General features: G+C 43.3%; 1 protein-coding gene across 1 annotated transcript in view; it reads left to right on the top strand.

Moving 5' to 3' along the window:
* Positions 1 to 14,800, top strand: part of CHMP4B (charged multivesicular body protein 4B) — a 35,133-nt gene extending 20,333 nt beyond the window's left edge. Inside the window, exons 2-5 of the mRNA XM_054046027.1 lie at positions 8,034 to 8,211; positions 10,365 to 10,479; positions 10,895 to 11,021; positions 13,979 to 14,800. Of these exons, the coding sequence (XP_053902002.1) occupies positions 8,034 to 8,211; positions 10,365 to 10,479; positions 10,895 to 11,021; positions 13,979 to 14,046 (488 nt within the window). The 3' untranslated portion in view covers positions 14,047 to 14,800. The remainder of the gene's footprint in view (positions 1 to 8,033; positions 8,212 to 10,364; positions 10,480 to 10,894; positions 11,022 to 13,978) is intronic.
* The last annotated feature ends 7,147 nt before the right edge of the window (positions 14,801 to 21,947 follow it).

Raw genomic sequence — 21,947 nt, 5'->3', positions numbered from 1 at the left:
TTTTGATATAAAGAAAAAGCGGAGGAATTAAAAACAAAACAACCAACCTCCTCCCCACCCCACTTTTCAGGCCTCCTTTGTATATCACAGAAATCTCAATTTTCATCCTTCCATGGTCACCTTTAGCACAGCTGTCATCTCCGATCTAGTTTAGTCTACTTATTTGGGTTCCAGTCCTGCAGTTGAATCGTTATGGTGGACCTTTGCTAATCCGCTATGCATCTGTTTGATAACCTTGGAGAAATACAGACCTTGTCATCATTATACACCAATTTACTTGTGGTAACAAGTGTATAAACTCATGGTGTGGTTTCTCAATCCTTTCAGAGAGTTACAAGTATGAAAATCGCCAATGCTGCAGTTTCTGAACCATGTAAAAGGTGAAAAAGAGGAGGAATTGTGGGGTATCCGGGCTAGATCCATAATGGGATTTAGGTGCCTAAGTCTAAAATTTAGATCCTCAAAACCCCTGCTCAGCTCCTGCTTAATCCTGTAGGCAGCTAAATATCCTAGGCACTTAAGTTTCCACTGGTAAAGTCTCCTAGTTACCAAAAATCTGCCACTGGGCATGCGTGCATCTGCTTCAGTCTGGTTACCTAGTTTATGCCTGAGCTCCAGTGGGATCCTCAAACTAGGCATTCCCCCATCTAGCTCACCTGCAGAGCCCATGTATGCTCGGAGGCTGACTAACAGATCAGGCCCCATACAAAGCAGTGCTGTCAGAAGAAGAAGTGGTGGTGCCCCCCTTACAGCTTTTAGCCAGTGGCTAGAGAACTTGCCTGGGATGTGGGAGACCTGGGTTCAGTTCCTCTGTCACCCTGATGTGGAGCAGGGATTTGAACCCACATCTCCCGAGAGTGCCCTGAATACTGGGTTCTGGGATATTCTGCAGTAGGGCACTCAGTCCTTCCTTTGTAATTGTTCCACTTTGTATAGTCACTGGAATGGGGACTTGAACTTGGGCCTCCCACTTCCCAGGTGAGTGCCATAATCACTGGACTAGAGAGTCATGCTAACTCTTTCTCTAGCCCCACGACTACTTATTCAGACAAAGTGGAGCAGTTTCAACGGGAGGGACAGTCCTGCTCCAGAATACCCCATAGCCCAGCAGTTAGGGCATGTTGGGATAAAGAGCCAAAGAGTTAATGGCATTAACATGACTAACTGTCCAACATGAAACAGTTTTAAACAGTTAGATATACAGAGACCTCAGACTGTTTAATACCATGGCAATGCATCAGGAAATTCATGCCAAAAATAAGAAATGTATTGATTGAAATACACAAAGGAAAAGAATACAAACAAGGCAAAAATACTGAAACAGAAATTGAGTTATTATGCAAAACAAACGTAATCAAAACCTATAAAACCAGAACCCTTTTTGGAGAGGGTGAATGTTGGTTAAGGTCTTTTATTCTGTCAAACAGCCTTTGTTGGTGGGGAAGAAAGGGTTAGTTCTGTTCAGTTTGAGTTGGGAACGCTATTTCTTTCTTCCTTTAGACAAGACAGACACACAGAAGGGAGAAAAGAGGTAGAATGGTAAATGTGGGGGAAATGCAGCATTTATTGATCTTATCAGGATATAGGGCAGTTGGTCAGTCACAGACAGATGGTTTGGACTGGGCAGGTCAGCTATGACAGCTGTTGCTCTGGACCCCAGCTTGCCTCTCTAATCAGGGACATTATCTGTTTGGTTTGGCCATGTCCCCCTCCATCATTGGTGGTACTTAGGCCTATCAGAGCTGGATGGGCCATTTCATCTTGTGCAGTGCGGTTGATTTCAGGATCAGGTGAAAAGCCAACAGAGCGGGATAGGAGAGGAGCAAGACAGTGGGGGACAGAAAGGGACCCATGAGACAGGAAGACAGAACAGGAGCTCATATGTACCGCCTTGGTTGTCTTAGGCAGCTCCCTGTTCAGCATGCTGGCGATTGTGGATCCCTTTATTAAGTGACTATCTTTTCCATGCATTGTATGGGGAGCCTGGGCTGAGTATTCCACTAGGCAGCAGGGTGTGTAAAGTTAGGTGTTGCAACACTGAGTCTAGTCCCCTTTGTGGGAGTCTAATCTTTAAAGCCACAATATGCTGTAAAGATTGAATGAGGTAATTTTGGCTCTCTTGCTTAGAGTGGAGTGGTGGCTTGGGAATGTATCTGACAGATCAGATTTGAAATATTATGAAGTCTTACTCTGTGGTATGACAAGTGGAGGAGAGCTTGAGTAGTTTATGGTCAGTGGTAGTTCATAGACCTGTAGCTGAAGAAAGGGGCTGTGGGTTAATAGTCCATATTAGAAATGGAGAAGAGGAACTGATGCATCAGTGGATAGGTAGTGGACAGTCACTGATGAAGCAGAAAAGACCAGTTAAAATTGTTTAGTCCATTCCCTTACTGATATAGGATTGTCCCTTACTGCACACTTTCTTGTATTTTATCTAATCTAGTTTTACGTCTCCCAAACGAAAGGACTTCTATTACTTCCCTTGGGAAGCTCCACCACAGGTCTGTAGACCTTAAGGTCAGAAAACTTTTCTGATATTCAGACTGCTTTCTTATTACTCGTGATTATACCCTATTTTTACTAGTCTTAACAAGTCATCTCCTTTTCTTGGTGTTTCTATCCTTTAAATATATGTACGAAGTTACAATCACATGACTTAGCCAAGCAATTGTGGCCTCTTTTGTTGCCATAATCATTTGCTGTCTATCACTTCTAAGTCAGGTATTCCTTTTTACAATCCACAGGCTTCTGAATGGGTTCAGGGCACATGCTAGTGGATTTGATTACAGGATCGTGTGTCTGGGAATTAGACTTGAGTTTTGGCTGCCACGGAGTCTGGCCTATTAAAGCAGCCTGCAAACATCCTGAGTGTACATTTTTCAAGTGCAAAAAAAGAAAGTCTCACTTCTATCTTGCTGGTTATTTTATATGGTATAGATCAAAAGTAAAAAGATCTAGATATAGATTAGAGTTAATAAGGATATTTTAATTCCATCTGAGTTTTGGTTCAGTACCTAACATAAATACTGTGTGGACATGTCTGCTTGGAAGTCATAATGTTCTAATGTGAAAGATCTGGTGGGGATATTCTTGTATAGCACAGAATGTTCTCTTCACTTGTATTCACAGTCTGACTTCTGTGCCTTGGTTTATCTGTGAAAGCAAAGCCATGAAAAGGCAGAGCTGATTACCGCAAAAAAAAAAAACCTGAATGTGAAATGTATCTTATTGTAGGCGGATAAATGAATTAATAGAGCTCACAGGAGCAAATGAATGTGAAATGACCCAAATTAGCCTGTCGGAGTCTCATATTCTCTCCAATTTAATAAGATTCCAGTTGTAAATGGTATGAATTCTAAATTGGATTAAAGGATAGTTGTGGAAATGTATCTGCTATTAAATAACCTCTAAATAAACTACAGGAAGGTGCATACCTCTCAATTAGAGACATTTCAGTGTCTTGTTTGACCTTTTTAGTACATTTTTTTTTAATGCCAGGTGCAATGATATTTAACCAGTTGTATGTCTCTTTTCACTTCAAAAAAGTGCTTTGCATCTAGATGTTAATTGACTGTGTAAATATTACCCTGAATTGTCCAAGTGTTGAAAAGTGTGGTCCGTGTATATGAGTAAGACAGCGCATATTTGCTTTTACATTCCTATTTGTGTTCCTTCCCACCTCAACATCACTTAAACATAGAAGTCTTTTCTACCATTTTCTCATAGCGTAATCCTGCAGCAGGCAAAATGGAAGGGACTGTGGAAAACTTGAGTAATGAGATTTAAAATCAAGCTTATGACCACTACTGGATATAAGGACATTCCTGCTGTTAGAAAAAATGTCAGGGGATAACATGGGAAAGTAGGGCTAATGCTGGGGCATGGACTGTCCCGGATCAGGACACTACAGATTGACTGGAGAACCAGGGTTGGAGAGAACTTAAGTGTCAACTAAAGCTTACCTGAGACATAACACAGAGCTTTTCATGAGCAGGAGCCTGACTTACTAAACCAGAGGTTTACCACCAGACAAACAAGGGAAATTACAAAACAAAAAAATCTCAAATGATTTAAGATTAGTAAGTGCAATTCGAGTGAAATACACTGAACAGACATTCCTGGGCGAGAGAAGAACATAGAAATAAATGGAATGGAAATAGAAAGATACGGTTAGAAAATTCTGGTTAGTACCGGATACCTAGTTCATCCACACACACCATTAAAAACACATTCTCAATGTTTAATGCCCATATAGCCTGAGTTCTGCCCTTGTAACCCAGTAAGTGCGAAGTCTAAAAGAACCTTACGTATTTATCCTATAGCTTTCACTAAGAACTGTACATAAACTCTAATACCATACTTTTGTTATACAACAGCTGTTAAGAACTCTGGCCTTGCAGTCTACATATTCCACAAAATTAACAGTTCTGAATATCCTACCTTTGTTTCTTGCTTTTCTCTCTAGCGCCATCACCACTGAATACAAGCGCATCCAAATAGCAGGCTTTTCCTTCTGAGCAAGATAATTTGATCATTCCAACAAATACTAGATGATTTTATTATATGAAAGCCCAGTCAAACTCCCATTCATGTCAAAGGAAAGACTATTGCTATTGTCAATGGAATTTGGATTGGTCCTAAAATAGGGACACCAGTCAAGGGGGGAAGCAGGTCACAGAAATATTTGTTTTAGCAGTATGTGCATGAATTGTGCAAAGCTGGACTCAAAATGGGCAATGTGACCTTTGTTTCATTTTCATACTAGCTGATTAGATTGTTTCAATGGATGTGATCAATGGTACTTTTGATTTGTGCTTGGCAGCTTTAATTGTAACTGTACCTAGTTTTCTGTTTTGTAATGTGTTGCAGAGTAATGATAAAATAATCCGAGGGTTACAAAACAAAAGGACTGTGTAGTGTGCAGCCACACAGGAGCCTTGTCTTGATGGGCTAAAAAGGAGTGTGTTTTCAACTAAACACAATTGGATAATTCTCCTTTTACCCATCAAGACTGGACCCAACAGTACATATGAGGCCCCTGTAAATGTACAGTCAGCTTCTAGGAGATCAGCCCGGTCACCTGTGTTGCAGCAACTCATTTATCATGTCATTTGAAACTGTCATTATTCTAGAAAAGGTGACAAGGGAGTCTGTCCCTCTTCAGGAAGGCTATAATTTTGGGGTAGGGGAATCTCCCCCACAATTCAGTTCCAGCACTACAGCCAGGAAAGGCAAATTCTGAAATAGCATTTTTAGGGGATGGGTCTTAGAACTGGATTTGGGAAATTCTCGTTTTTTTTTCTTCACTTCTAATGAACATGTGTAACCGACAAGTTCGCTGTCACAAACTGGCCCTCGACAGGATATTGTATGTGTGTGTGTATGTCTGAGACTTCTCAATTATACATTTTCTGCACCTTTCCCCAATAAACCTCTTTTGATCAGACTTTCACTGAGGCTAGAGGCTTGAACAAAAAGGACATTCATGGCGTGAAATGCAACACAGGTCTGAGTTCAAATGTTAAGCTGTATCTTGCAGCAAAGAACTGCAGTCTTCAGGTTAGAGTCTGAGTAGATGTCCAAGTTGATTCTATTTCTTAAGCAGATAAATGTTCTTATTAAGTTACCAAGTCCATTGTATATTGGAGAACTGGATTATTGATCTCTTTGACAGAGGTAGCTGGAAATAACATTTAGGGTAATTAATTGTTTCATCCAAACAATGACTCTGTCAGAGAGGTTGTGTTGTATCTGTCAGCCAAAGCACAGGTTGGTTGGTTGGAAATTCTAGAAAAGGACCATGATGGAGGGAGATGTAATACTTGGTCATGGAGGGGCAAGGGGCACTTGTTTCTAATGTAGATTTTTTTTTTTTTTTTTTTTGGTAATGTATATCTAAGGGGATAGGTATAGTAGGAATATGCCTACGGGGTTGTGCCCAATATTTTACTATGTTTTGTTCCTTTCTTCTTTGTGTGATGATACCCAACCAATCTGTCCTTTGGTAGGTCCTTTTCACACTACAACCTGTAATCAGATTTGTAACTACGTACAGGCACTTTATATCCACACTACAGTTGGTCATAAGTTGGTGGTTTTTTTTTTTTTTTTTTTTTTAAGTTGTTATTGTTGGAATGATTTTCAACAAAAACTGCCCTTTGCAAAATTTGCTGTGGGGAAAACCTCTGTTTGTTTGGTTTTTTTTGGGGGGGGGGGAGGGGGGGCTTTGGGAGGGGAAAGGGAATTAGTTTGGGGCAGGGAATAAAAATGAGTTGCCTGCTTGGATGGTCTCTTGACAAAAGCTTTACAGGCAGCTGCCAGTGCTGAACACCTGACTCTCTGCCCCGATGCTCAGCTCAGCTCCGCGGGTGCCCAGGCACTCTGCCTGTCCTGTTGCTGGGCTGCAAGGCTCTTGTCAACGTCACTTTCTCAGAAAAATTAAAAATTCCATGTTGGTTCACCTGAAACAGAGCTTTTCTAAAATCCCTTTCTGGGAAAATGTTGCATTTTTGCCATTTTGTCTCAGTTTGGGATTATATATCTATATATATATAATCCCAAACTGAGACAGAGATTATATATAATCCCATATATATAAACTGAGATTATATATAATCCCAAAAGATATATATATTTTAAGAACACGTAATTTTTAACAGGGAGGGATTTCCATTTTCCAGCCACCTCTAATGCACATACATCCTGAGTGATTGATACAGAGCAGCTAGTCGAGTTTCACTTCTGCTAGTGATCTAGTCAGGTGGTATTATCTTCCTGTAACTGGTTGTGCGCATGCACTGGGGGTGGAGGAGTGGAGTGCTTAGTGTGAACTGAAAACCCTGATCTGGTTTGTGTATCCAGTTTGACTGGTTCTCCTTCCTCCCAGCTCTCTGCACAGCAGTACATTTCAGAGTACTCAGACCCATGTGTTGGTGTCTATGGATTTTGTGCAAAGGCATTGTGGGATAGCTCATCTGCCCATACTTTCGTAGAAAACACTTAGCAATGTCTGTTCATGTTTGTTTGTGTAGATCTAGAAACAAACACAGCAGAAAAGCTGCTATGCAGGCTCAAACTGAACAGGGTTACAGATACGGAGACAGCACCTCTATTGGTTACAAAAATCATATTTAGGAGATTCAATGTGGGCGGGTCCTTACACCAGGGAGATTTGAAACATGTTTATACAAGATGAGCTTTCCTTGATCACTGCTCTTATTCAAACAGGAGCGATACCAGGAAGTGAGGTACAAGAGAACCTCAGTTACGAACACCTCGGGAATGTGAGGTTGTTCGTAACTCTGAAGAAAATGTTATGGTTGTTCTTTCAAAAGTTTACAACTGAACATTGACTTAATACAGCTTTGAAACTTTACTATGCAGAAGAAGCTGCTTTCCCTTTATTTTTTTAGTAGTTTACGTTTAACACAGTATTCTACCGTATTTGCCTTTTTTGCGTTTGCTCCTGCCTGATTGCGTGCTTCCGGTTCCAGATGAGGGATGTAGTTGAGTGGGCAGTTCGCAACTCTGGTGTTCATAGCTCTGAGGTTCTACTGTGTATATATAATGCTTTCTCCCAGTCACTCCTGCCTAGCTGCTGCCTGAGTCTGCAGCATAGTTAAAACCATGTTTGGCGGTTACTGTACCATGGACTGCTGTGTTCCATGGGAAAAGATGGAGGAAGACGTTACTTTTAAATAGGCATGCTTGTGTTTTGAGACATGGTGTTTGCTATAAAACACAGTACCCTGTAGCACCATCCATGCTGAGCATCTAGACTGCTAACGTTATTATTGCTGGTTTATAGTCTGTATTTTGACATGAAGTGGACATCAGAGGCTTGGCTACCATTACATTTGTTTAGACAGGAACACAGAACAGTAACACATTTTAATTAAACTAGAAAGAAGAGCAGATGAGCGATAAAATGAATTAAACGTTGTTCTGTTTTGTGAATGGAATTTTGTACACATTTGAATGGCTATTTTGGACACAAATCACATACATCCTGTTTTTGTTTTTGTTTCGTCTAGCTGCTCTTCAAGCCCTAAAACGCAAGAAGAGGTACGAGAAGCAGCTGGCGCAGATAGATGGCACGTTATCAACAATTGAATTCCAGAGGGAAGCCCTTGAAAATGCCAACACGAATACTGAAGTGCTCAAGAATATGGGCCTGGCTGCTAAAGCTATGAAAGCTGCTCATGACAACATGTAAGAAATTTCATATTGTATCCTTGAATGAATGTCCACTCTATCAAAATCAAACCAGAAATTATAGAAAGAGAATAAAGAACCAGGTCCCATGCAGTCTGCTAAAATGCTCTGCATCATCGTGGCATGAAATAACTGATTTTTGCAGAGGTTGCAGACAAAGCAGTAAAGTATTTTTAAAAAGTTTAAAATATAATACTAGATGCGTTCGCTTATTGATCAAGCCACAAAAGATGGGATTTTTCAACCCAGAAAAATTTTGTGGGGTACGAGGCTATTAATAGCACGCACACAATTTTTGTCTAGCTAAAGTATAGTGTCAATAATAGTCTGAAGTGATTTCAGAGATGTACTGGTCACAGATCCATCTAATACCTGTACACTTTTTAAAAGTCTTGTTTAAAGGGGGTGCATAGTCTGTTCCTTTTTCTTCTACTCAATATAATTTGCAAACAAAAATGACTTTGAGATGGCGTTATGGTTGAGAGTACATATCAGTAACTAAGGGTAGACTACATTACAGAGATGTTGTAATTAACACAAAGCCAATATTTGCAAAGCCAGGAAACTCTGAACTAAGGTTAAATTTAAAAGGAATCCAAACCTGTTCAGATATAGGAATGCATAGTTAAGGCACCTAAATAGTCTTTACTAAGCCATATAGTGACTCCATGTTATTAGGTGTGTAAAATATTCTCCAGAGAAAATTACGAAGAATGGTACTCTTTCAAAATGGCTGGCATCCCCCATTTTTTGCAATGACAATGAGGCCAGGTGCTGACCTCAATTAATATGCCCTCTTTCCTAATGCCACCACATTCCATTGCCCCCAATGGGAGTGAAGGTAAACTGACCTCAGGAAAGATGATAGCCCCCTATGCTGTCAGGAGGTGGAGAAGAACACTGAGGAGTAGGTGAATAGATGCAGTGGCCATTTTTGTTAAGGGAAGTCTGTTGCTTCAGTCCCATTGAGAACAATGGGGAAAAGTGACTATTTGGAAAGAGGCTAGTTCTTCGTGGAATTCTCTGAAGTGTATTGAGTTTCTGCGCCTGAATAAACTTGAATATGGAGAATAATAGGTGTGTGAATGACAATGCTAAAAAAAGAAAACCTTTTAAATGTAATCCATGCACAAGATTTCAGTGAGGTTAAGTATATGGAAAGTTGTAAAAGTCTGCATTATTCCATTAAAGTCATTGGGGACAAAAGTATGACAAAACAGGTGCCAGGTTTCTTAAAGGACCCATTTTTAATTTAATTAAAACTAATGAATTTGCTTGTAAATTTTCAGGAGTCATTCTATGCTCTGAGAGTAAGGAGTAGAATTTTGGGGAGGACATCTTGTATTTTTCATACATAAAAGGTTAAATCCCAGCTTCAAGTGCAAAACTCAACTCACCCTTAACTGTGGACTTGACACTGATGATGATAATAATTTTGTGTCCTGTGAAGGCACTTTTTTTGTCCAGCCTTGACTAAAGCAAATAGATCTGAGTTACACTAAGAATTAGAGTTCAAAGCAAACTGATAATTGGCTCTTGATGGCTTAAAGGTTTGATAATAGGGTAACAGAGCCTTTCACCCCTGACAAGTTGAAGCTGACCTAGATCTGTAGTAGTAACCAAAAGTAATTGCCAGCCAATGGGCATCTTGGCTACCTGATTTTGTGGGATCAGTCCATCTTGCCATGTGTTTATATCTTTTCTGAGGGTAAATGGAAGCTTTTGTCCTCCAGGGCTCTCAGTCCATCTTTCAGCACTCAATTTCTGCCAAAGAGAAAAATTTAAGAACAGCAAACAGGTGATTTCTAGAATCATGAGGGAGGTAATCTGCTGGGAATGAGAGAGAAAGGGAATGAGCACCACCTCCTGCCCAGTCCACACAGCAGAAATGGCATGTGCTTTAGAAGAAGCTTCATACCTTCCTGCAATGAGTAAAAATGCGAAGATGTTGGCAGGGAGTAGGGAATGGAGATTGCTTAGGGTGGAGCAGTTGAGGGAAGGAGAGCTGCAGTGGCTGGAGATGTGCGGTCATGCACAGCTGAAATGCCATCACAGTGTGGAATTAGCATTGCCACAGAATTAGCAAATGTAGTCAGGGGGCAGTGCAAACCAGGTTAATGACCTAACATATTGTACTCTTCTCTTTACAGGGATATCGATAAAGTAGACGAATTGATGCAGGATATTGCAGAACAGCAGGAGCTGGCAGATGAAATTTCAACAGCTATTTCAAAGCCTGTAGGATTTGGGGAAGACTTTGATGAGGTAAAACAGCTCAAGAGTTGCACTGTTTTAAATTAAAACCCATCTCTTGGTGATCTGAGTTCTGCATGCAAGACAACAGTGCAAGTTCTAGGATGTAAAATTTCTCCTAGCAAATGGTCTCTTCCACCTCAGAAAATTGTGCACATGGCAGCTAAAAAACTTGGATGGGACTTCAAACCCCCAACGTTTTGGAGACTTTTGGATCAGAGAATTCTGTGCCCATCAGAAAGTGAAACCATAAATTCAGATCGGGGTTGAGATTCAGACCCTGCCCTCACAGTTTGAGGGTCATGTGCTGGGGTCATTTAGGCCATCCCCAGTGATAATGTACCTAGCTGAGTCTGTCTGTCTGTCTGTTTGTGCTACTTAGTGGCAAGTGTGATCTGAATCATTCTTTTTCCCTTTACAATACTAGGATGAACTGATGGCAGAATTGGAGGATCTAGAACAGGAAGAATTAGACAAAAACCTGCTGGATATCAGTGGTCCCGAGACAGTACCACTACCAAATGTGCCCTCAATAGCAATACCGTCAAAGCCAGGTAATTGTCTGCCTTTGCCAAAGCCAGCTTGGTTCATTAACATGCATTCATCAAATCAGCAGCTGTTAATAAGGATTTGAATTTTCTGGCTACAAGCAGCTTGTAGAGTTAATATGGAATTGCTTCATGAATCACATGATGTATTATTCTCAAGGGATCCTTCATGTCCTTTTATTAGATCTATGAAAATGAATAGCTGTAACAGGAGCAGTTAGCATGTATTCCTGCACTTCCCGTTTATCCTGTAATACCTTAAAAAACAAGGTTCAAGGTAGAATGGAGATGTAGGAGAAAGAAATGCAAGCTGGGAGTCTTGTACTAATGGCAGCTGATTTAATGGGAAGCAATCCTGACAAGACCAAACGCAGAGGTAAAAGCAAGGGAGACTTGAGTGAGAAATAGCCCTTGGAATTTAGTCTTACAAGTTGGTCTCAATACTCTGATTGAACCATGCTTGCAGGTCTTTGAGTCTGCCTCTCACCCCTGTACTGGGATGCTGTAGGGATCAGTGCTTGGCCCTCACTGATAAAGTTGGCAGATGATACTAAAATTGGGAGAGTGGTAAATATTGAGGAGGACAGGTCACTAATACAGAGTGATCTGGATCACTTGGCTAACTGGGCGCAATCAAATAATATGTGTTTTAATACACTAAATATAAATGTATACATCCCAAAACAAAGAGTGCAGGCCATACTTACAGAATGGGGGACTCTATCCTGGGGAGCAGTGACTCTGAAAAAGACTGGGGAGTGATGTTGGAATATCAGCTGAACATGAGCTCCCAATGGGACACTCCGGCCAAAAGAGGTAATGCGATCTAGGGATGCCTAAAGACGGGAATCTCTCTACTTCTATTTGAGGTTATTTGACCTGTATATTTGGCATGGTGCGACTGCTCCTGGAACATTGTCTAGTTCTGCTTTCCACAATTCAGGAAAGATGTTGTTAAATTGGAGAGGGCTCAGAGAAGAGCCACAAGAATGATTAAGGGATTAGAAAACATGCCATATGGTGATAGACTTAAAGAACTCAACCTATTTAGTTTAACAGAGAGAAGGTTACGGGTAACTTGATTACAATCTATACCTACATAGGGAACAAATATTTAATAATGGGATCTTCAGTCGGAGAGAAAGTTATGATTCGATCCAATGGATGGAAGTTGAAAGTAGGACAAATTCAGGCTGGAAATAAGGCGTACATTTTTAACAGTGAGGGTAATTAACCATTGGAACAATTTGCCAAGGGTCGTGGTGGATTTTCCATCACTGATAATTTTTAAATCAAAATTGGACTTTTTCTAAAAGAACTGCTCCAGGAATTATTTCAGTGAAGCTGTCTGGCCTGTGTTATTCTGGAGATCAGACTAGATGATCACAATAGTCCTTTCTGGCTTTAGGATCTGTGAATCCTCTTCCCGCCTGGTGGTTCATAGATTGAAAGAGGAAAAACAAGTTTTTCTGCTTTTTCAGCTCAGTTGGCTTCTCAACTTTGAATGAACTAGCCCAAATGAAGAAAATATTTTCTTTGCACCTCCTAGCTAACCTGAAACCAAAAGTAATTAAGGTAAAAAAATTTCTGCACAACAGAAACTAAAAGCACTGACATCTGATAAATTTAAATACCAGCATTTGCTCCATTATCAAAACTGAAAATAATACAGATTGTGCCATATTTATAAAGCTTCAGTTGAGCTTAAAAGTGAATGATGTTTTCCCCCAATTCTGTATATAATAAAAAAAGCATCACCCTTAATTCATTAAAATGTGAATGCTGATTGATGCAGCATATTTTTTATTTAAATGATTTTAAATAGATTATAATAAGGGTAAGGCTCAGCATATTTTTGTCATAATTTCACATTTAATTTTTACAGGCTTATTTTTAAAAGAAAATATGTATTTAAATACAAAACTCAATTTGACATTTTTTAAAATCAGTTTTTATTTATCCTGATTTCTACTCTTCCAACGCCGTTTAATCTGGGGGGCCCTGCCAAAGAAGAGAGACCTTGAAACAGACTTACCATCCCTAGGCTCCTCCCCTTTCAAGGGTTGAACTTCAGGAATTTTCCATTTGTGCTTTGTATTACAAATTGCGCATACATACATACACACACACACACACACACAGTCATCATACTGTAAGCTACTGTCTGGATTCATTATAGGGAGAGACTGGATATCTTTTAAATTAAAAATAATTATCATGCTGCATTAGGAATTTCTTTGGGGAAAGTGTAGTATTTGGAAATTTTTACAGTGAGACTTGTAGTACTTAGCGTTCTGCATCTTCAAAGCACTGTACAGTTTTTAACTAACTTTCCCAATATTCCTGTAAGGTAGCTATTGCCTTCATTTTCAGAGAGGTAAACTGAGAGACAGAGGTGAAACAGCACAGGAAATTTGTCCTAGGCTAGGACTTGGCATTTCCTGGCTTCCAACTCCATCTGTTCTTCCAGCTAGTGCTGCACTCAAATAGTCTAAGACCAATAGCCCCAAATCCATAGTGGTTGGTTTAAGCATGCTGAACAACAAGAAACCAGAAGGTATTGGCATCCATTGCCAACTGGCTACTGCTTAGCTAAATAAACTTTACATGGCTCCAAAGGAGCTCCTAAAATAAACAGGTCTACATCTTCCCATGTTTTGAGATTTGGTGACTGATAAATATTGGCAATGCTTGTGTACCACTCTGATTAAAATGCATATTTGCATTCTTCTCACAAACCATTTTCTTTTCTCTTTTTGAAATATGGCCCTGGGAAGTTTAACCCTGGCTGGCTTTTAAAATGGCACGTAAGTCTTGTAACTGAAAACCACATGTGGCATATTTGCTCTTCTGTGGGACCTAGTGCCTTGTGCAGTGCAGATCCACCTGTCCAGGTGAAGCAGGACATTATGGGGTTACATCAAGGTATCCGCTCCTAACTCTTCACACTCTTTATGCTACAGCCAAGAAGAAAGAAGAGGAGGATGACGATGACATGAAAGAGTTGGAAGCTTGGGCTGGAAACATTTAACTACAGCAGCAATCATTTGGAAAAACAAAACAGACTTTGGCCACCTGTTATAGGTGCACGTGTAGTGTGTTGGGGACAAAACATTAAGCAAAATGTCTTTCTCTCTTTAATCTTAACCCAAAGCAGTGGGCACTGCATTGCTGTACTCTGCATAGCATGGTCTGCGCAAAGGAAACAAAGAGGGTTGGGGAAAGTTGCCTGCAGTTGATGATGTTGAATTTCTGTAAAATAAAATGTATTTGCAAAATCCAACATTCAGCTTCTGGACTATGCTAATGCCACTGCTGGATCTTCATCTTCTAGAGTTTGGGGCGTATTGAAGCTAAATGACCTGAAATGCAGCCTGTAATTTTAAGTCAGTTGAAAGTGTGTTTAGAAGTCTTGTAAGGCATTTAAAAAGGAAAAGTCATAAGCCACTATCGGCTTCTCATGTTTAGGTATAAGAATGCGTTAGGTTTTTAGTTCTTTGCACTCTGTATTTATTTCCTTTGACTGTGTGATCACCTTCTATCACTGCACTGACCTAGTCGCCGTTCGCATTTTTAATTAGTGAAACTGATTTGAAATTGATAAACACTACCTTGGAAGTAAGGGAGATTCACACTTAAAATCCAGCTGTACATTTTTTTCTATGTAGCAGTGCAGTGTTCATTGCTATTTGTGATAACTGATAACCCATTCAGATACATGCACACATCTATTTTAATTAAGAAACTATGGTTTGCACTGTATTAAATATCTTGTTTAATTTTCATTCTCGGCTAGTGTCGTCAATTATCTATTTTTCTTAGATTTAAAGAAATGTAATTTACATTAAATTTGGCTTCTGCTCCTGCCTGATGGAGGAATAAACAGACTCTTTGGCATCAGTTTATCTTTGAATCCATAATTGTAGCTATGGCCAGTATTGTGACAGATGCAGAGTCAGGTAATTTATCATACAAACTCCAATGTTAGCTGAGCGAAATGGTTGGGAGTGTTCCTGTAACTAGTTACTCTTGACTGTTTTAGTGTAATGATGTGCTGGAACAACAGATTGAGACCCGAGTCAGAGAGCCCTAAGACCTGCTGTGTTTGAGGTAGAAGCAACTGATTTAAAGGCTGAACACATAGCTTTGGCTTTATATTTCTCTGCCTATCCTACTGTAAATTATCATAAGAATTATCTTTGACATTCATGATTTGTTGCATATTCTGTGCTAGTAAGAAGACCTTGTATTTTACAGCGTTAATATTTCCATTAGGATTTATGCTTTGACCACTAAATGCAGTGAAACTTCCTGCTGGAAATTTGCAAGCCTACCTCAAGGTAAGTCGTTTCCTTAACATCAGTATTGTTGCCTCAGTTACTGACACCCAAGTCCAGAAACCCGAAATGGAAAGAAGGCAAAGAGGCACAGATGGCGGAACTGCTAGCTGCTCCCAAGCTTGTGGAGGGTAGAGCTGAGTCAGTAATGTGTTCCTATCTGTACCATCGCCCTGTTTCTTCAGACAAGAAGAGAATGCAACTCTTGCAATAAAAAATGACTGCAAGAATTGGAACTGAACACCATAACTCCTGTGTGTTTGTTTTTTTCTGTTGGCCAGGCAGCTGGAACTGTTCAGTGGTCTTTCTTGCAGCCCTGCACTTTTACCTTCATTTTAAGAAGTCTCCTCTGAAGACTTATTTTGGTCAATACTGTGTGCCTATCTAGCACGTGTGAGGTTTTTTTAAGGAGCCTTACTTCTGCTCTGTATTCCTGACTCTTCTTCTCCCCTTCCCCTGCCTACATCAGTGAACAGCCAGGAATTATAAACAAGGCTCTTAAAGAATAAAACAAGGAAATAGACATCACTCACTCCTGCTTTTATTAAAAACTCATTCTATGGGTAAGTCTTGTTTTCTGAAATCAGCCAAATGATGTTGAAAGAAGGTAAACTGTTCCTAAACTAATCTTTCTGTGGCTGTAAATAGGATGATTAAGGCTCCATGTTTGTCCTGGATTCCGTGACTTCTGTAGCAGCCCAGTGTGCTCGGCCTTGGGGCCGCCTGAGCAGCTCAGGCAGCCTCTGGGCCAGGCACAATGGCTGCTGCTGGGGTGGTCTCGGCCCCCCTAGCAGCAGGAGTTTGGGTGTCTGGGAGCTCAGAGCTGGGGATTGGGGTGTGGGGCGGTGCTTACCTGGAAGGGGGGCTCCCCTCCCTCAGCTGCTAGCTCCATGTGCTGCCTCTGCCAGCATGCACTGCCCCCACAGCTCCCATTGGCCATGGTTCCCAGCCAATGGGAGCTGCAGAACCGAGGCTTGGCATGGAGCAGAGTCAGTGTGTGGAGCTCAGGAGCCAGGTAGGGAACCTGCCCCAGCCCCGTCAACCCTACCCGCAGCACCCCCCATTCCCTTCTCCTGCAGCGCCTGCCCCCCGGACTGTCCCCTGAGCACCACTCTTCCCCCCCCCCCCCCCCCCAAAGTTTTAGTCAGGGGTAAAAGTCATGGACCGATCATGGGCTGTGAATTTTTGTTTACTGCCTGTGACCTGTCTGTGACTTTTACTAAAAATTCCTGTGACTAAAACGCAGCTTTACTTTTTTCCTGACTAAGCTAATTCCCCAATGCTAGTTCCAAAATATGCCATTTTGTAACCTGAAATGAGTGTCATGTTATCTTAAAAGAATTAGCAGTTTTTGCAGGGTTGTGCCACGTTTGTCTTGCTTATCCACTACTATATATTACAGTAGCCAAACAGGAGAATGCTAAATCCCTCAATTCACCTCTTAAAGGTACGATTAAGCCTTTATTTTTCCAGCATAAACAGTTGCACTAGCAAAAGCTTAGTTGCTTTATTGTATGTATGTGCAATACCAGCAAAGAACCTCCCAACATTCACAGTAGGGGAAAAATGCAATCCAATCTGGTGGATGTCTTTAATGCTTTCCTTCCTAGCGCTTTGCATCTGAAGATGTTTCAGCCCTTTTCAAAGGTGGTAAGTATTATCCCCACTGTACAGATGGGGAAACTGGGACACAGAAGTTGTGGCTTGACCTTAAGGTCATATAGCAAATTAATCAGGGAAAACTAGAAGGACAGAGCGATATGTCTCTGAAGCCCTTTTGTAGCTAAGTGCTGCCTGGTGTTCAGAAGAGCCTGTCATCCTATGATGAGTTTCCTAGACAGTTCTTCAAGCACATGAAGTGCCTATTGTCTGGCTTCAGAGCAGGAGAATAATGCAGAGTAGTACTAAAGGCTGGCCTAATCCACTGAAATCTCTCTGGTTGGAATGGCATCACGTGCACTGTTGCTGCCTTCCCTGAATTGGCCTGTGTAGAGACTTCCTGCTTGGGTTTTGTCTGCAGAGAGCACCACCCCTGCATGTACCAATTGCAGAAGAGGAGGAATGGTCAAACCGCTCAGCCATAACACATGCCCACTCATGCAGTTGGACTTGCAGAGAGGCTGTCACACGTCAGCGTCCCCATTGCACTTCCTGCAGGTGAAATCCCATGAGTCATCTATCCGTTTTAAGGAAGGACAATTAGAGGGTGTAAATGGGTTTCCAGTATCTCGTTAAACTGCCACAAAAGGGCTGCCTTAGGGTATGTGCTTCTCCCTTTACCAAAATAGCTGTTTCATTCATGGCTAAAGGCTGTGTGAGTAGGCAGTTGGTACCTGGTTCTGAGTAATGACCTTTGGCCCAGCAGAGATTTGCTGGTTGCAGCCTGTGGTATATCCTTGGATCTCTCTGCCTCTCTAACTTCCAAAGCACAGACTGTAACAATTCCTCCTTCAAGCTCTTTACTCAGAGTGGTATTTGTCCATCTGGGTTTGGGTGGGTCAGTTAATACCTTTGCACCCAAAATGAACCCAGGGCAGAGGGATGATATTGTAGGGTAAAGCAAGGTGGAGAATTGAAAAGGTAACTCCTGCTCCCTGGAGATGTGCCAGGGTATTGCTCTGGTCTGCAGCTTTTGTAAGCAGAGCAAGGCGCACATTTGGATTTTTCTCAATCTTGCCTGTGCTGCTTGGTAGAGGAAATTCTTACGTCTGTTGGAGTGGCCATCCACATGCCTATCCCTTGAGTATTTGTGGTGATAGTGAGTCATCTCCAAAAGTACCAGCGAGGGTAGCTACGCCTAGAAAATGGCAGACTAATTATTTCATGTGAATTTAAATAAACTAATTCTAAGAGGACGTGCATCTGAGAGTTCTCCTATCTCAGAGCGTGAACAGCGAGAGCATTGGGCTGCCGAGAAGCCTTGCTTTTTCTGAAAGCCCTTGAGGGGGACCAGTAAGAGTGGAGAAATAAGGCTTACGTGGTTGGAGGAGTGGTGTAGGAAAAGTGTGCTGATGGAGATTACTTTATTAATCTCTGATTTTAGGCTATGAGGATGTTAAATCCTAGCTCTAGGCAATAGAAGCTGGCATGAAACAGTGGAGAGAGAGAGGAAGCAGTAGCTGTGTTCATCTAACTCCTTGGCACTGATTCTGATAATGAAACACATTCTCATTTGGGGTATCTCTGTTTTTTGTGCTGGGGCTGGCTGCAGGTAACCGCCACTCTCAGGTTCAAGGAGAGCAGTTTGTGCTGCTTGCAGCAGGAAATAAAGGGAACTGGGGAGATAAAAGCCCACCTTGGCGAGCTGACACCTGAGGGATTGCAGGTGTGAAGGCAGGCCATGAATCAAAGGATGCAGACTAATGGACCGTGCAGGAGGCCTGGGCTAGGAAAACATGTAATGCTAACCTGGTAAGGACTGAACTCGTGGTAGCACCACTGAAATCAAGGATGACTTACGGGGGAGCTCCCGCAGATGATAAAGAGTTAACGATAAACTTTGTCCAGGACCATTTTAGGAACATTTAAAATCCATGGTTCACCTCAGCTGGTGCCTAAGATTACTTTATATGCATAGAGTTGTTTGATCTTGAACTTTTTCCTCCTCTTTCCCCTCTGGGAGCTGAAGTAGTAAGCTCTGCAAACTGCTTTCATTGGCTTCTTACCTATATACCCCACTCCTGGAGCTGAATTTAGGATGCAACCGCACACTTCTGCATGGGCATAAAGGCTACAACCATTACAAACTCCCTGCAGAGTGGAAATGTTAAGTGGGTTGTGAGGGGCTCTCACTAGGCACTACAACTGCAAATCACCCTCCTGTGTGTCATGTCTAACCGTCATTTACCCTTCCCTAACTGGTTTAATTTAAAATGACCTCACTTGGGTCAAAGCTCTTGATGCTGAGTACAATGTGAACATTACTGGATGAATTAATGGCATTTCTGTTCATTAGCTGGCAGTTAAATGGCCCACTGTGGCCTGGGCTACACTTAAAATGTAGGTGCTTGTAGCTACGGTGACCAGGGGGTGAAAAATCTGCAGTCCTGAGCAGGGCCGGCTCCAGCATTTCTGCCGCACCAAGCAAAAAAAAAAAAAAAAAAAAAAAAGCAGTGATTGTGATCGGCGGCGGCAATTGGGGGGGGGGACGGACGCGATCGGTGGCGGCAGTTCAGCGGCAGGTCCTTCGCTCCTAGAGGGAGTGAGGGACCTGCTGCCCCCAAATTGCTGCAGGTGCTGCCCCTCTCCCTTGGCTGCCCCAAGCACCTGCTTGTTAAGCTGGTGCCTGGAGCCGGCCCTGGTCCTGAGTGCCAGAGCTAGGCTGACCTAACCCTGGGTGTAGACACAGCTAGGTGGATAGAAGAATGCTTCCACTAACCTAGCTAACATTGTTGAGGGAGATGGTGTTCCTACAGTGACGGAAAATCCCCCTCCTATGGGTGTATCCTACAGGGTTTTGCCAGCCTTGCTCTGGAACTGCAGCTATGCCCGTAGAGACCCCATAGCGTATACATGGCCTTTGTTTGTGGCCTGCGAGGATAATAGCTCCAGTACTGAGAGAATTAATGGTGGTCTCCTTTCTCCCCATGTAAATGGAAGTGGTTCACATTCAGTATGCTGAGGTACTGTATTCTGGGTCAGTTAAGCTTTGTCTAGGACAGGAAAGCGGCAGCCAGTGTCCGTTCCAGTTGCGATTGGACTGAACTGCTGCTGAGCATGTTTTTAACTGCAAGCATAACAACGGACAAACCGTGCTTGTCTCCTCTTCAGAAAGCTTGGGCAAGAGCTGGGTCCTGAAATGGGGTCGAAGCTTGTTTGTTTTTGTCAGCTAAATTAGGTTCAGCACCCAATGGGTCGCACCTGTTGTCAGTAACGGGTAACTTTCAGAGTGTAGGCAAGGCTTCAAAGTTTAACCTGTTCCTTGGCCCAAATGCTGCGTTGGTGTCTCTCAGGGATTAGTGGTATATGGTAGTAAAACATTTTTTAAAAAAGAAAAGGTACTCCATCATATACCCAGTAGAGAAGGATGTCCGTGCTCAACAGTTCACGGCAATCACTTTCTCGCTGAGCTAGCCCCCAGGGCAGTACAGCTGGGCCAGTGAAAACATCAATTCTTCTTCGAGTGATTGTTCACGTCCATTACACATTAGGTGTACGCGCGCCGCGTGCACGGACGTCGGAAACTTTTTCCCTTAGCGGCTCCTGTCGGGTCGGCGGGCCCCCTCCTTCCCGCCAGAGCGGCGCCCCGCTCCAGGGTATATATATCCCTGCCGACCCGACCCCTCCAGTTCCTTCTTACCGTCCGTGGCGGCGTTGGAACAACTCTGTCTCTCGTCTGAGAGTGTCCCTTAGCAAATAGTCATTAGAGTTATCTAGTAGTCATCAAAGATAGAGTTTACTCAGTAGTTAACGGCTCATTAGAGTACTTAAAGCTCCTGCTGGGGTTGTCTGTTCAGCCCCGGCACCGGCCCCGGGCGGTGGGGTATGCCACACGCCCAGGGTTTCAAGGCCTGTGCCACGTGCCGCAGGCCTATGCCATTGAGCGACCCCCACGCTTCGTGTCTGCGTTGCCCGGGGGAAGCTCATCAGAAAGAGCGCTGCAAAATCTGCAAGGCTTTTAAGCCCAGAACTAGAAAAGAGAGGGACTTTCGCCTTAAGCAGCTGCTCATGGAGACGGCGCTACAGCCCTCCACTTCGACGGCACTGTCTGCCTCCGTGCGAAGCGCACCGGCTTCGGTGAGGGAACCGGCGCCGGCGGGTCACTCGAAGACCGTGGCACCGACCCAGCGGGGAAGGGCACGACGCCGATCGTCTTCGCCGGCGAAAGTGAAGGGCCAGCCTAAGGCCCGCGGTCGCTCCCCGCATAAGAAGGCGGCACTGGTAAAAACCTCGAGTGCCCCTAAGGCCGACACGGCCTCGTCAAGGACCCCGGTAGTGGCTCCGGCGCCGAAGGGCCCGTCGAGCCCCGGGATGAGCGCGTCGAGCGACAATGAAGGGCTAGAGGAACTTGTGGAACAGCCCTCCACTCCGGACACGTTTGAGGCAGCTAAGGACCTCATCGCCTTGTCCGTTGAGGCCCCAGTACGCGCTGAAGGCGCCCCGCCTATGCTGCCGCGCAGAGGCAAGCCGGCGATGGTGCGCTCGTCACGGTCGCCGTCTCGGCACCGTTCCAGGGACCGGTCCTGGTCGAGCTCCGCCTCGGTGGACTCCCGGTTGCCCCCGGCGCAAGAAGCACCGCAGCAGTCGGGCTTCAGCACACGATCGGCACCGACTCAGCAACCGAGCACGAGTCGGCACCGTGAAGCATTGGCGGCTCGCTACCCAAGGCCGACCAGCCGTAGCCGTTCCCGGTCCCGGGATCACCGGTACCGTTCCAGGTCCAGGTCGACGAGGCGCCGTTCCAGGTCCTGGTCGCGAAGGCGCTATTCTCCAAGATTGGACCGGCACCGTCCTACGGCGCCACCGTGGCCTTCCAGGTCACCGTCCGTGGTCTCGGGGACTGACTCAGACCGATACGGCGGGGTTGCCCGTAGATCACAGGCCAGCAGGGACTACGGACAGTCACAATGGGGCCAGCCGAGCCAATGGCCATTCT

Source organism: Malaclemys terrapin, chromosome 12, assembly GCF_027887155.1.
Source record: "Malaclemys terrapin pileata isolate rMalTer1 chromosome 12, rMalTer1.hap1, whole genome shotgun sequence".
NCBI classification, from domain to species: Eukaryota; Metazoa; Chordata; order Testudines; family Emydidae; genus Malaclemys; species Malaclemys terrapin.
Note: the sequence above shows the minus strand (reverse complement) of the source record. Positions and strands in the feature narration are given on the sequence as shown.